The sequence below is a fragment of the Phoenix dactylifera genome, chromosome 2 (genome assembly GCF_051530095.1).
Source record: "Phoenix dactylifera cultivar Ajwa chromosome 2, Ajwa_hap1_PhDact_Kaust_v1.1, whole genome shotgun sequence".
Classification (NCBI taxonomy): Eukaryota; Viridiplantae; Streptophyta; class Magnoliopsida; order Arecales; family Arecaceae; genus Phoenix; species Phoenix dactylifera.
The window spans coordinates 34397375-34413759 of NC_143191.1; the positions used below are offsets into that span (position 1 = coordinate 34397375).

The 16385-nt window shown below is 41.3% G+C and overlaps 1 protein-coding gene across 2 annotated transcripts; it reads left to right on the forward strand.

Moving 5' to 3' along the window:
- Positions 1 to 728: 728 nt before the first annotated feature.
- LOC103700843 (uncharacterized) lies at positions 729 to 4579 on the forward strand. Of its 2 annotated transcripts, XM_088716129.1 has the most exons (3): positions 729 to 1037; positions 1385 to 1954; positions 4012 to 4579. In XM_088716129.1, exons 2-3 carry the CDS (start codon positions 1495 to 1497, stop codon positions 4059 to 4061), a joined length of 510 nt encoding a protein of 169 aa, XP_088572255.1. In that variant the 5' UTR covers positions 729 to 1037; positions 1385 to 1494; the 3' UTR covers positions 4062 to 4579. The 2 variants fall into 2 exon arrangements, with proteins under 2 accessions (XP_088572255.1, XP_008780943.2); XM_008782721.5 differs by having other exon boundaries at positions 729 to 1954.
- Positions 4580 to 16385: the final 11806 nt, after the last annotated feature.

A 16385-nucleotide genomic window follows, 5' to 3' on the forward strand; every position in this document is an offset into this window, starting at 1 on the left:
GATGGTTTTGATGATTGATTGAAAAAATTATATCCTATATAGTATTGTGCACGCTATAATCATAATTATTTATTTTTATGAGTTTTATTTATCAAGCGCATATCGTAGTATATTGCTACAGAAACGAGCATATGTCATTAGCGATGTGCACGAATATAGTTTTTGTGGGCTTCTTTTGCATGATAGTACTAATACTATACGGTGTTATTTTTTATCATGGGCGTGCTTAGTAACGAGACCATGAGCACATTTCAAATTATATTGCACTTATTTTGGTACAAGAAAATGTTATGACGTGGCACTTTCTTGCACCGCAAACGCAGGTAATCATTGGTCCCAATAGCTCCAAACCCTACACCCCCTATAAATTAATCACCAAATGGACCAATAAAATAACCCATAACGATCCCCATCCCAGCGCGTGGCTCTCATTCGGCGAAGTGCTGGTGTATATGGACGGCAGAGGTGTTGCCGCACATAAATTTATATGGGGCTGGTTTTGTCGGACACGTCATCGTCCGGTGGTGCGACGGATAGAATAATCCGGTCCACTCGAATGAAGGGGACCTCCAGCCCGGTCCAATGATTGGGTGCCTGTGGGGCCCACGATCGACGGACCTTATCTTCCTGGAAATCTAGTTGCAAGATCTGGGCGGTCGATGATTTCGCGGAATCCGAAGGCGTCACAACAGATCAGATGGTTATAAATGGAAGGGGCCGAGGAACGACGCACAGACGAGTCCACGAATTAAAACCGCTTCCTCTCTTCTTCACGTCACCTCCTCCTCCTCCTCATTTTTCTCTTCCGTCTCTCTCCTTCTCTCTCTATTTCTCTCTTTGGGCGTTTTGGGGGAAGGGAGAGCCGGCGATCGCCGACGAAGACCGTGGGGGAGGCGTGGATGACGCTGACGCGCCGGATCTCGGGCAGAGGAGGGGCTTCGGTAGCCGTATTTGGTTTCAGTTCGAAGATTGGCTTTCGCCCTGATAAGTTTTCGTGATTTTTTTGGAGTTTATCCCCCAGATAAAATCCTTCAAGGGTCAGAGTACTTTCTATCTTTTTCTCTTTTATACTTGACTTGATTTTTATTTTATTTTATTTGGCTCTGTAGAAGAACAGGGGGAGAAAAGGAGGGTTTTGTCTTGTTTGGTACGATTTCTGGTTTCTTTCGGCGTATATTTTCTTCTTGATTTCGTTTATCGGGGAATTTTTTGATAGTTAAATCGAGATTATCTTGTTTTATGTGATTTGAGGGGATTTCGGTGGTTGTTTTGATAGACGTTTTGATAGAAAAAGGATGCTTTGATTCATTTGGGGAGGAAAGTTTGGCCTTTTATTGCGGGATTGCGTTCGATTGGGTGCTGATTTTGATTCTTGTTTCGTCAGATTTAAAAACATCGCTTTTGTTCCAGAGTTTTTTTTGGGGGGTCGAAATTGATTATAAAGGGGGATTTGTGGCGTGGCTGGGCAAAGGAGAGGTTTTTTTCTGAGGAAAAATGGACGTGGCTTTTACCCGTGTTTCTTACTGGCTTTGGGGCGGAAAAGATCACGAATCCCAGAATAATTCTTCTCTGAGTTCTTCTCCGGATTTCCCATCGGGGTTTAGGGAGCCGGATTCCTTGAAATTCCCTTCTGTTAACGGGCCTAAGATGCGGTCATCGTCGAGAAGAAGTAAGAAGAAGTGGCATAGCCGGGAAGAGAGGAGGATTGACAGGGAGTACGATATTGTTCTCGTCCCTTCGGATGGGGGATGCCTGTCGGGTTCTGAATCGGATGATTCGGATTGGTCGATTGGATGGTTGGAACCCCATGCCACTGACTTCCAGAGTGAGAACGAAACAGAGAGCAGCTTTGCTGTCCTGGTCCGGTGCTATGGACGTGGTCGCTGCGAGCAGCCGGAGAGGTTGAAGACTCATATCCTGGGTGAGGGTGACCTTATGGATGGTAATCTTTCTGGTGAGAGACAAACCATGATATCTTGTTAAAATTCAATATGTTATTTTATATTTTGCTTAAAAGTTTGAACTTCGTTTTAGATAGGTCTTGTTTGGTTACCAATGCCTTCAGCTTGTTTACCTTAGAAAAAGCTACCAAACTCATAGCTTTTGATAATACCTGAATTAATGTAGAGCTAATGAGATACAAAATACAGTCATATTACTGATAGGTTTCTTTTACGGAATGCATTCTAATATTGTTTGATTATGGTGTTTGGTATTATTTGAATAACTTCTGTTGTAACCTAATTTTCATGGATGTTTTATGTACCACTTCTTTGTGGGATGTGTGCGTTGTCCTTCCATGGAAATGTAGCAGTTTTTAGACATTTTGTTTCAGTTTGTGCAGTTCTGCTTGCTGAGCTTCTAATTTTTTGCATTGATTATTTAAATTAAAGGCCAAGTATGGTGTTTCCATAGTGTTGCTTGCAACATCTGCCACAAACAACTCTCAAGGTTTGTTGTGAATGGTGTCATGGCCCAGTTGAAACTCTTGTTTCCACTGTGCCATAAATCTAAACCGCGCCCAAGGGCCAGAAAGAGGAAGTAGCATTCTTTATGTCTATCTAATGTTTACGGTTTTTTCCTGGCTAAAGTTTTTATCTGTTTGTTATATTTGAGTTTCCTCGCCTTGTAAGGACTCCAGCTACTGATGATTTGCTTTCTCTAATCTGCCCAAAGAAAAATCTTCGTCAACTTAACATAAGTAATGATACTAATCAAGGTACTTGTTGTTGAGCTAGTCTGGTGCAAAACATTCACCTTTTCAATTTGCTTATACAATGAATGCCCAACTTGATGCATGGAGCTGGCTGTACAAAATTGAGATGAGGCTTGTTGATTATGAATGGAATTCTTAATGTTATTGCTCAGTTATCTTGTCTTAAATCATGAGAGTATATTATCTTCCCACCTTCTTCTTCAATATTTGGTAGAGTTACTTATAGGTTGCTTGAGCTTAAATTGTGACTAGTGAGGTAGAATTCTGCCACCAACTGGCCCCACACAGACACACACACACACACATTATGACAAGCACCTTTCTTGCTTAAATATACCTTGGCGTGAAACCTGCAAATCATCGAAGGTTAGATGTAGGTAGACAGGTGGTTGTAAGCTTAGCTTAATCTTCTCATGGGGCCTTTCAAGTTTTGAGCTGCGCTCTATAGCCTACCTTGTATGCATGCAGGCGCTCATACGAGCATCTCTGAATATCTTGTGTTTGTAAGCATGGTTATGTGTGCAGATCAGCTTTGATAGATTTATTAGCGGTATAGAGTTGGGTCAATTCTAGTGGAGGACCATCGTTCATTTGCGAGCCTTCCAATATTTAACAGTGTATTTGCGGAAAAAAATTGGAATCTGATAAATGTTTTCTGGGGTCAGAAAGCTCATGATATTTCATAAGAGTTCCACATTCCATTTTCCCAGTACGTTCTGAGTGTGAAAATGCGAAATCCAGATTACTGATACCCTATGTTGACCTTGCCATGTGGAGTTGCCTCTGCTTGGCCTTTATGTTTCTTCATGATGGTAACTCTATACTATAGACGTCAGTTTATCTATTTTTAGGCATGTTATAATTTTTACACAACATGAGACTGGTCATGGACTAGAATTGTTTCCATCATTAATTTCTTTTAGCTACTGCATTTCTTGCTCTGAAAAGCTCCATGTAATGTTTTGTGTGTGTTTGTAATGATTTAGTTTCCATGGTAAAAGGCATTTCTTCTTGGTGTATCCGACTGGGCAAAAATGATAGACGAAATAGTGATCAAGTTTTAACCGTTTACATATTTTAGTGGTTGATACTGAAATTTGTGCTCGATGTTGCTGCCAGCTTCAAATCATGTTGTTGTTAGTTTGATATAGGTCTCGTTATATAATTTGTCCATCAGTGCAGGTCGGATGCATCACATAACAAAAGATAACGAATGCTTGAACAATATAAGATTCATGCAGTTTTATTATGTAGAAAAGTTGTTATCTAATGCTTTGTCAAATTTGATTTTGCAGATGGGAAGAATTCCATAGAACAGTGGTTTTCTTCTCTTCAGAACTCCTGATCTCATAAACAAACTACTTGTCAGCTTGGCCTTCTATAGATGCGTTCTTTATCTTTCAAATATCCTGGGCTCTTACTACACTTAAAAAAAGGGGAAAAGATGAAAAAATAAAAAAAAAATGGATAAGAGAAGGAAAAAACAAACAGAGACTGAGAGAGATGGGGTGTTTGAAATTCCAGCTGGATTATTATTGTGAAGATGCTGAAGCGAACTGCTTGGTGGATAAGCATTGAAAGTTCTGCACATTTTTGATTGGGGATTCTTGAAGTCACTAATTGGTTATATTGTTTAACCCCCTCGTCTTCTGCCTCCCATCAGGGATTTGTCTCATTTTGGGTATGTACATATATGCATATATAATTCTTCTGTAAATATCACTGTAAATAAGGAACCATCCTTGACCAAATTTTGCTGTAAATAGTTTGTTTTAGAAAGGTCAAGCATCCAGCACCCTGTGAGGCAGGTTTCTCTGTTTAATGCTACATACTTTTATATAATCTACTGTTATTCTTGTTAAACGGGATGTTGAGTGCCTTGATACTTTGAAATGATGGTTTGCGAGCCCTTTTCTTGTCAATGGTCGTCTCTGTTTTGACATCCTTTCTTCTGAAATCATGGCCTTGCTTTCAGAAACAAAACATGCAACGTAATTTTATATCCAAGTGTCGGATAGTGCTCATCGCATCATTTGTCCTACGTTTCTGACCGAATCTATCATTCAATTCGGTCAGTTGTCTCTATGCTATTATTAATAATGTGCCTTTCTAACAAGCAAGCCTCATGCAAATTATACAAGGATCTGTCGGTTTTGGTGCTTTGAAGGAAAAGAAAACTTCCTACATATATTAAATAGACTCTGACCTTGCCACTTCTTTGGTAATCTGAGGATTTTTTACGCGGTTGCGTAGCTTCGAGTTTGCGGGAATATAAACAATGCTTTTTTCGGCTGACATCTAAGAACTCTGAAGTTTTTCGGCAGCCATCTTTTTGAGTAAAATAATCATATCCACTTTTCTGATTACCCACAAGGCTACAAGCTGCTGCTGAGTGCTGAACAAAGTTGGAGAGCCATGCAAACCGCAAACGCGGATTCCCTCATCCGGATGCGATTTATTTATGTAAAGTATGATTCTTCTTCTTTATCCATAAATTTTTTGTCAGAAATTAATTACCGACAGGATGCACTACTGCATGTCAAAGCACATTACAAATTATTCTCAAACTTTAATATATTAGAGTTTTGCATGTATGATAGAAATGAAAGGGTGTACGTATGCTCTTCATGCATCGCCAACGAGTACAGATTTTTTTTTTTTATTTTTTTTATGAGAACATTTGGAGTTTACACTTCTCTTAGGTCTCTTCTTCAAGGCAAGGAAATAAATAGGATAAAATGTTTAAAATTGTATTAGTTACAGTTGTGCGAAATGGGTACTGGATAATACAACAGGTGACGAAGTTAATGTGGAACAAGATTGCAAATTGCTCATTGACAGTGCTATATATTACTGCTCATCGGATCCGCCGTGGCTAATTTGGAAAAATTTTGACTGTTTCCAAGGATAAATTCTTCATTTTTAAGCCTTGTTAGGCTTCGACTACATTGCGTCGTGTGCCTCAAATAGTCTTGGACTCGTTCCTCTTCCTCCATACCCGAGATGTCACCGCGCTGTTGAAACCATCAAGCACCAATTCTCTGAAAATCCTACGCTGTATTTTTCTGGCAGCTGCTCGAGCAAAGATTTGCTTCACCATGCTCTATAAATCCTTCTCTCAATCTGATGCATGGTACGGGCCTGCGGAAAGGTTATCTTGGTGCTTCGTCAGAAAGAAAATTTCTCGTTGCTGTTTCTGGAATAAGCTTCCCTCTGCATTCTTGAAGGCCCAACATTTTGTCAAATGGTGCCGTCGAGTTTTTTGGGTATCTTTCGGGCTTAAGGCCTCTGAATCGGCCGCCGTTGTCGTTAAATCCTCTCACACGTGTCGAGGTGTGCATGAGTTGTTGGATGGCTGGGCAATCACGCGCTAGGCCCGGTCAGCTTCTTGTACTGCTGGGCCAGACGTGAGTGGAGGGTGCCATCTATTGATTACCACTAGGCTTAAAAAAAAAGGCTTTTCTGTTTTTATTTTCGAAAAAATTTAAAGAAATTTCGACTAAATTGAACAAGTATGAACAACTATATATTAAGTCCTCCCAAATTCTATTTCCCACATCAATCTCAATTGGATGCCACTTCCAATTATTTGTAAAAAGCAAAAACACAAAAAAGTTCTAGTTTTTATGGAAGAGAATGGAAGGCTTTTCCAGAGATTTTAAATCATATTTTAGCTCTTTGGGCATCTTCACAATTCAGTATTTTTTTTGTTCCTTGGCCCTGTGTAAGTACCTACGGAGCTCATGCTTTTTTAGAAGACTTTTTTTTAGAGTTCTTTTCATTGGATAAGTTGCATCTAGTTTTTTTCCTCTTCTCATTGCTTCTCTTAGCTTTTCCTGAGCAAATTGAGAAGCGTACTCCTGGAGTCGGTTTTAGCTCACTAGAATGACTCAAGATGGTATGAATCCCAGCTTCAGGAGGCAATTCACGCTATTGTCGTTAAGTTGGCTCTAAGGCCATGGCCTCGAACCGGCAGGCCCATGGATGCAGAGATATTACCACAGAAGGAGTTTAGCTGGGGATGTGTCCTAAGATGAACTCACTCAATACTGTGGAGACAGCCTAGTACCTTAGTATTCTGCACCCTACTGCTGCTGTGTGAAGTAGTAGCTAGGGGGAGACTCAGAGAGTTCAGCAAGCAACTCTGCGATTATTTCTCTCCGTATCTCTTCCTACCTCCTCACCTCCGACTCGTGGGAGATATCCCACACACCACACGGCAGCCAGCCGAAGGGCCCTTAAATTTGTCGCTACCACATCACCATCTCCGAGGACTCCAACCTCTGAAGCTGTCTTTTATTAGACAGGTTTCCACTGTGTCCCACCGAGTTGCTTCCGTGCAATAATGCACCTAGGCAACTTAGCCTACTGTTTCAGATTTCTAGCAAAGGCACTGATGGACGAGAGTAAATTGAAATCCCCGTCTCCGAGTTCAAGCCTCCGTTCTCAAACACGTTACCGCCGAAGAAGAACAAGCATGTGGTTAGTTTCCCGGTACTTCACGTAGAACTGTGGAATTTGCAAAGAAAATGCAAGTATACTGCACACCCCCAAGCCTTCTGCGTAAAATATCCACGGAGGAAGAAATGTGAGATTAAATATTTGGCTCTCCTTAGACCCAACTAATCCACTTTTTTTTTCAAAAAATCCAGTCCACGGGGAAGCTCGAAAAGCTGAAGTCATCAATTATCTTCTCTATCATTCTTATTTCTATTTGAAATAAGAACCAAGTTAATATTCCGCGAACTTTTGAGACTTCTGAGAACCAATATTTTTTTTGAAACATGTATTTGATAGCCGATTGTTCATATCGGTAGTACCCACTATTCTTAGAAAAGCATGTATTAATTTTTAGTAGCTATTTTCCAGAGAGGCATAGGGTTGCATATGGACGCGCGGAAGGTAGTAATACCTTTTGTTTCTTTCGTAAAAGTGGGCTTAATCTTTCTACAATAAAGCTATAAAAGATTCCTGGGCTCTCCTGTGAGCCATGCCTGATGTTATTCTTTGGAAAATGTAAAAGGAAACCTGGTTTTGCGTCATATGTTTGCCTATGCTAAATGAGAACTACCTTGCCGTATATGGTTCACCGTTCTACCTCTTTTAACCGAGTCGCAGAAAGGCCCTGATGCTTTCCTTTGGACTTGCAAGCAACGGGTTGCGTGGCTTCATCCATCTCCACGAGCCATAAATGAATGTAGTCTTCTTCAAAGTAGAAACAATATATGGACCAATGTTCGCGCCGTTTAGGAGACAAAATGGATGCCAAACACAGCAGCTGACTGTATAGAATTTGTCGATCCGGCAAAATTTTAGCTTGTGGCAAGAACCAAAACACTATGGATAATGATGAATTCTGATTGTGGTGCTAGAAAGAGGAGAATTAATTTGCTGTTGATAGATCCGCTGAGAACCATGTCTTGATAGATTTTACAAAAGGTTTAACTAATTGTTTCAACCAACAGTATATGTAATTGCTCTTTGTTTGTTTTTTTTTTCTTTTATTTTCTTTTTTGATGGAATAATGCTCTGTGGTTTGTCAAGAGTGAGGAATGGATATATATAAATCTAGAATTTAGCTTGAGATCGACCATGATGAATTATGGGGTTCCCAAGCTACTGAGACTATTTAGAATTAAGCGTGCACAACATCTATTAATTGATTGGTAGATATTTTGTATATGGTTATAGATTAATTTAATCTCCCTACTTCCATGAACAGAAAGCTATGCGTAAATAATTAATCACTAACAAAAGACTTTCAAGTACTAGTTCAATGGTCGAGGAAGAAAAGAAAAAAAAAACAACAATTATGACCGTTGATCAAACTCTCGACCAAGCAAACAGAAAGGCAATAACTTGTAAAATATTGTTATTAGACTTTACAACCGAGAGAAGATTTAATCCTAAAACTGAGAGCCTCAACGAAAAGAAAGAACACAGTGAAAACCAAACCCCTGAGATCAACGCATTGCCTTATCAGCGAAAAATCCTGAACATAAAAGTCTCAATATGTGAAAAAAAATCATACAGTTGAAGGGGAAAACGAAGATAAATCATCCTTCAGAGTGTAAAACCATATCAACATCAATCAACCCAAATAAGTCCCAAATGAATAAATCCGGTAAACTCAAGCCATAAACCAATTCAGATCTAACAAAAGAACATCACATGATCTTCTCAAGCAAACTCAAATAAATATATCTATAACATTTATACCATAAATAATGACAATAACAAATTATATAAGAGCACTATAATAAACTGGGGGCACCTCCTTGCATCATGGCATGTACAATTTGGAAAGAGCTCTTAACACATGCACTTGCAACCTCAATTGGAAGATATACTCGGCGGTGCGCACAAAAAGCTGCTCGGCCGGCAACTCCCTTCCCCCCGGCACGAGACTTTGGAGCTCCCTCACCTTGCTCCACGCCGACCCATGAAGGGCTCGCCTCCCTTTCCGCCGACGGGCCTTTTTTGGCCCGGCGGGCGCACGCCGGCACCCTCTCACCTCCTCTCGCCGTGGACTCCTCATTAGAAGAAGGTGGTGGCGACTGGTGAAGGAAGGAGAGAAGAATACGGGAGGAGTTTATAAATGAGGAAGGTGCGAGAAGGGGAGATATATAGAGGGGAAAAAGAAGGCCATGTGCGCCACCCGGGCTTTGCCCTCGGAGGAAGGGTGGCTTAAAAAAAAAAAATCTAAAGCATGGCGGCCTTTTGTCGTTTTGCCGGACAGGGGCCCCACTTCGTAGGTGCCACGTCATATCAAGTGCACGTGTCTGACAGCCCTCGCACGTGGAGACCGGAGCTTGCTATTTTACTGCAAGGGAGATTTCACTCAGTCCATGTCTCCGTCCTCGTCGTTCTCGAAGCCCTGCATGTTTTGCCACGTGGCGGAAGGTGGCACATTTACCTGCTTGTCAGCCCTTGGTGGCCAATCTAATCCATTATATTTGAAATTTCCAAATCCAATCCATTAGTAGCCAAACTAAACTTGCTACTTAATCCATGGTTTACAAGGAAAAGCTTGATTGCCAATAGAAAAAGTGAGACCCCGCACCAAACTTTCTTGGATGCATCATCACCATGATTACTGTCAACCTGGCATCAAGCTTCATGCTGTCTATGTGGTGCGTTGAATTCAGGCATGGATTTATGGGGGGAATCTAGTTAAAGGTCCTAACTGAAGTATTAGATGGCTCCAAAGCACAGACATAAGTCCATATGGTAGCTCATGGTTGGCTCGCATGCATATGTAACCACAATGGCAAGCATTGAAGATTGATGCCAACTTATCCATCCAAATAATGCTAGCAACATGATGCTGCTGCGTCAAAATTCTTTACTGAACTAAAAGAATCTAAATACTATAAAATTGGATTGGGAGCTGTTATTTATGAAGTGCTGGGTTTGGAAAAGTTGACAAATAAATGAAACTCACTGTTGAAGTAAATTAGATTTGATTAGGTGCCACCTTATTAGCTTGCAATTTTCAAGCAGCACATATTATCTTAGAAGCTTTTTTTCCAGTTAGACCATAGCTGGTCCCCCACCCCACTTTGCTCTCTTTTTGGGGTTTGAGGGGTTGCAGCATGTCATGAAGCTTCAAACCTGCACATATACGCTAAGTAAAAGTATTCATATTGCTTTCTTCATTGCACCAAATCTATAGTTGTATTTGATTATTGGATAGGATGCCACGTTTTTTTTTTGTTTTTTTTATTTTACAAATCCATGCGACTCAAAGTTGGATTTTAGTGGGCATAAATGCCACTCTGCCATTTACAATGCCCTGTCAGACACGATGCTAGTTTATACATGCATACGTATGACAAATGGTTTTCAATACGAATAACTAATTTTGTTAGGATGCAATTTCATATGGTTTGTTTGTTGTGAACCGAATTTATGACCAGTCTGATTGATGAGCATCCAGTGAAATGCATAAATTATTTCTCCTAGTCCTAACACTCTTATATATGTCTATATATTGTAAAATTTGGTTCAGGGTGGCGGCATAGGAGATCAAGTTAGGTCAAACTGGATGGGGATACAAGTTTCATATTTGAGGTCTAATTGCTTTTGTGAGGTCCTGAAAAGTATATGGTAAAGAATATTCAAAATCACTATATATAGTATGAGTACATCCTTAGAAGTTAGAATAATTTTTCCCTTTAACTTTGACCATGATTGTCAATAATTTTCAATTAATTTAAAATTCTACAAACTATCTCACCACTATATACATCTAACCTACAGGAGTACAAATGAGGGACCTGAAAATTTTAAATGGCATGTTTGTTCTATATGGCGTAGGAAACCACATATAGAGCGATGTAATGTGCCATGGATGAATTTATCATATATATAAAGAATGGACTTTGCTGTGTTGGGACTAAGCTAGGTGGGATTGCCTAATCCCAACCTGATCAAAATATGTTGTTGTTTGCCCATCAAAACTTAATCCAACTTCAGTTGAATGCCTGCCAATGTTCCAACTATGGCGAGGTTGTTGGTCATTGATCACTTGAACTTCGAGTTTCACAACTCTCAAAATTAGCTAGGATATCAAATCATACATCGTATGGAGAAGACATGATGGTATTAGACATTTAGACAGGAAAGGATCTTTCACCCTCATCCACATATCAAATAGCTGAATCAATTTGAAGTTTTGGTCCATAGTATCCGAAGTTGATAGAGCTCATTAATCCCCAATTTGTCCAAGCTTTCGACATCATGACCCCAGATATCCTTCTATAGTATTAAGGCACCCAAACGACCACACGAGCACGGCAGTGCTCAACCAATGATCAAACAAACATATGAAATCTCGTGGCTCTTCTGGCGATCGAGTTAATGAATCCTATTTGCCTTGATGGCCTTGACGGTGACATAGTGATTGCAAGCCGCTCGGCACAGCCAAATCACATCTTCACGACCAAGGTGGTCCTTCCTCTAACGGTCCACTTTTCTTTTCTTTTTTTTCTTTTCTTTTTTTTAAATAAAAATGACATTTTATGTAGCTCTAACGTAAGTACATCCTGCCAAGTCAAAAGAAAGTAAAAGATAAAAGGGAGAGGGTAAAACTGTCAATGTCGTCTAGATGAACTTTCTGGAGTGTCGGACTACAAATGAGACGATCCAGTCTGCTGCTCTATTCGTCTTTCGGAACACATGTGCTGTCTGGAAGGAGCTAGGTAAACTCCCGAGCTAGACTACGAATCTTACAAATCAGTGGGTGCTCGACCTTTTTTTAAAAGCTCAAATAAGCTACACTTCACCAACCTAGTAACACCACATGTTCTAACTCATCCATGCACCATAGAGTCCAACAAGTAACAATACTCTCCTCTTTACATGGCTAGTATATATGATACTAAATAATTATGGACATTGCAAGTGATGATCATGGTCGAATTCCTTCCTCGAATTTTGTATAGAATTGTGTAGGGATGCATGGCAGGATGGGGGTACCATGATAAGAAGGGACATGACCAGCTCAGTGGGGGAGGAGGGGTGCATCCATGGGAAAGTAAATAAAAAGGAGTTTGCTGTGGATGGCACGCACACCCACGAGGGTGGGAGCAGTAATGGTGTTTGGCCCTTTCGCTTAGCTGTTGTGGGTGGAACGGGACGGCGCACATGCAGGCACATGAACCCCCCCCCCCCCCCCCCCATCTCTATTTCTCTATCAAATTTGTAGTAATTAGAGGTGGAGAATGGGGGGCCGCCATTAATCCAAAGCCCACCTCATATGATCGCAGCTCACAGGACCCACCCTTCTTTCCTTTATCTCGATCGCATTCTCGCTTTGCTTTTCCTCTTCTAACGCGGCAAGGTGGCTGCTCGTGCCTCGGTCACTGCTGGAGGCACTCAAATATAACCAAGGAACTCAAAAAAGTCCAGTAATATTATTGGTGTGTGCCTCCAAGGGGTGTTAATTTATGGCTAGCTAGCTACCCCTGAGAATATACGAGTGGTGTCAAGGCTCATAAGAAATGACATAATTACCATAAGATGTTACCTAGGAACTGAACAAATAGCAACTAATGCTGTTAGGATTAATCTCATGCATAAAGCTGATCAATGTGACATGCGTTCTATACTTATCAGAAGTCATGAATTTCTATACAGCTGGCCTTGATAGCAGATATTCTTCTCAGTAACATGCACTAGCTAGAAGAGCCTATATCTTCAGTTGATCTTAGCCAAAGGTGGAGAAAGGTATAAAAGAGTCATCTTAGACATGCAACATCATCTTCCACGATCTATGGGCCACATTTGAGGATCTGTGAGACTGAGAGAGAGAGAAAGAGAGAGAGAGAGAGAGAGAGAGAGAGAGAGAGAGAGAGAGAGAGAGAGAGAGAGCAATACATTCTCTGCATGCCCGACACTTCAACTATGCCATGCATGTTCTCTAATCATGCCTTGCCTACAGATAGAAACACAGCTGGGTGACAAGATTGGTAGGGAATCTCTTTTGATATATAGGCCTTGCGTGGCCCTGCATCCTCCCTACCTCACGGGGACTCTTTGCTATGCCTGTCATCATCTCCCCTACCAGTATTATCGCATACGTCTCAACGTTCCTAATCGGCTAATCCTTCCCAAGGGCTCTTTGCCGCTCTCGTTACTTTTTCTATGGCCATGCAAGCGTTCCTCCTGCCTTGATTTGCCGTGCCCAAGCACATGCCAACTCGAGTCCGTTGGGATACACCCCCCGCGCCACATGCCATGGCATTTGTGTTAACCAAGTCCCATTAGCAGACTAAAGATGGCCCACATGCCATGTGTTTTAAACTTATTATATATATTATATATATTACTTTTATTTTTATATTTGAGATATTATGGGTAAGATGATGAGAGTTTTACTCAGTCAAAGAACTACGCAGTTCTGATAGAGTGGCCAGTTACCACTTCCTTGATGGTACGAAGTGGGTTAACGTATGTGGGCAAGGATCCTAGTTTCTCTGATAAAAAGATGATAGACTCTTCTGAGGAAACACAGAGAAAGCCAAAAATCCTGTCCAAGGTTATCCATTATAGAACCAAGAGTGAGGTTTCAGATTGTGTTAGATCATCTGAAATTTAATTTCAGTGTTTGAGCAATCATGGTTGGCGGTACATCTTCTGAATCATGCTTTTGTAAAATTCACTAATTCTCTCAGTTTGCTTACAATCTGCCTGCATACTTTTGAGCAATACTTGCAGCAAAACATGCCACATGATCGAGCTTTTGGTGACCAAGGCAAGCGAGGTCTTGCCACCCACAATGGTTTCAACTTGGTTCATGAAGACTTGCTTCCATGAAAAGTTGCAGCACAAATTGCATGCAATGGCACATGGGAGAAGATAGAGCGTGGCTGGAGTATCTTATGGCACAATTCGACTGGTGTTTAATTGGCCATGGCTCGAGAGAAGATCATATGTAGCTTGGCATTGTGTGCAGAAGCAGGTTAGGTGCGGTACTGCTGCACTAGGAGGTGTCTAGGATAGTCGATCATTAATTATATGGTTCGGATGCATGACATAGTGTTTCCGATGTCATTTGTTAGGTAATTGATACACTTTTGTATTTAATGGAGCAGAATTGCTGCATATCTAGGCCACTTGGTGTGCAGTTGTCGATCAATCATTCATACCAGTAACCTAATTGCACCTAAATTGTTCCCATTATTTGTAGAAATCAATAACAGCTTGTGCCCATAACAGAAACAACGTACCCTAAACTAGTTCAGGGATCTGTGCATGCATGCATACATGCGCGCGTGAGAGAGAGAAAGAGAGAAGGAGAGCTCCACCATAAGTTCTAGCCCTAAAACGAGCTGGTACGGGCCCTAATCCTGAACTGGGCTTCGACATACATTGGTGGACCCAGACCCATATATAAGTCTCTGAGTGGTCATATCCGCGCGAACTATGAAGGAGCATGTTTTACCATTAGAGGACGACGCACCACAGATCGGGCCGTCTTTAAGGTGGAGCTGCAGGCTGCCTGGAAGGGCATATCCTATACGAGGAGAATCCTAAAAGCCGATAGGATATTCTTAGAAAGGGACTCTGTCATAGTGGTTGATTAGATACGGGGTGTGGACTTGGATGGAGACGGGCACCCGTTGCTTCGCAAGATCCGCGGTTTGGCCGAAGAGATTGGCTTTTTTCAAGTATCACATATTTATAGGAAGGCGAACAGTGCGGCAGACTAGATCGCCTTCTTTGTAGTCCGGCATTCAGGTGGATTGATTTGGACTAGGGTCGAAGATATACCTCACCCTCTGTATCATTTTTTGGCAGACTGTGCTCATATGAGATCTATATGAATACCATTTTTCACCAAAAAAAAAAGAAAAAAAAAAGAGAAAAGAAACCATGCACGAGGGCGGCTCCGCATCTGCACGTTGGAGATTGGAATCATGTAGAAGGTCAAAAATGCATGAATGCAAATTGGGTGCGGAATTGACACCCAAGGATAGTGAGACGTTCTATATAATTCCAAACAAAAAAAAATTCTTATACCACTTGGGTGGCTCCGTGGCTAAGAAGGAAGGTATTATCTTTTTATTGCACAAAGATAGATTAGACCGAGGAGTAGGGGGCAAGCAAAGACCGATTGCCGTATCTTTAGTTAGAAGTAAGCTGGTACTGGGCTCAGGCCTGCATTTTGGCCCAGTAACAAGCAGCAGTCTACCCTGCCGGGGCTTAATGAACCCTGAATAACTCTCTCGTCCGGGCCCGCTGATTGGGCCTGAGCTTGAGAAGAAGTTCCAAACCATTTTGGCCCAGTAACAAGCAGCAGTCTACCCTGCCGGGCTTAATGAACCCTGAATAACTCTCTCGTCCGGGCCCGCTGATTGGGCCTTAGCTTGGGAATAAGTGCCAAAGCGGGCTGGACACCGAGCAAGCCTTACACACTACTTCCAGGTCGATGGAGAAAAAAGATGATTCCTTGTTAGCCCTAATTCGTGTGCTACTTACTTGCTACTTCGGCTGAGTACAGTTGTTCTTTTCACCGTGTACCATCGATGCCTTGACACACATCAGTCAAGTCAGGTTGAGATATTAGAATCACAAATTGTAGGCTCTGGTGTCAGGCTGCAAATCATGCTGCAAAATTTTGACATCTCGCAAGGTGATTGATCTAATCTTACTTAAAATGGAATATCATGTATCCATATCCACAAACGATGGAAAGTACGGACCCCCTATCTGATTACTATTTATCAACAGATTAATGGGCCGGTGTCTCTTTCTAAAAGCATATTATGTTGGGTGAATTCGGCTCTATAGGAGCTGGAACGCACATGAGGTGCATCTAACCCGTCAGCTATGCAATAGATAAATCCTGAGTACTTATATAGAGCTAAGAAATCTAAATAATATCTTCCGGCTAGTTAATCTGGATGAAGTTCTGAGTTGTTACCAATAATATCAGAGCGGATCCAGTTTATGATCGATCGACTAGGTTTAGATTGAATTTTTGGTGCTTGTGATTTTGAAGAAGTTGTTTTTAGTTATGCCATTTGAGATACTGATCAGGCTGCGGAGTGGGCCGAAGCAAGGCTGCAGCAAGGAATGGGTTTTGCCCCACTGGATCATGGCAGATGTTAGTGCTCCGTGTCCACATCTAGAAGTATTTGTACCTTTTTTATTTTTTGTGGTC

Excerpts from the sequence above, each read along its gene's own strand:
- LOC103700843 (XM_008782721.5), top strand. The coding sequence starts at position 1,495 with ATGGACGTGGCTTTTACCCGTGTTTCTTACTGGCTTTGGGGCGGAAAA. Across the intron at positions 1,955-4,011 it reads TATGGATGGTAATCTTTCTG|ATGGGAAGAATTCCATAGAA; the intron begins GTGAGAGACAAA and ends TTGATTTTGCAG.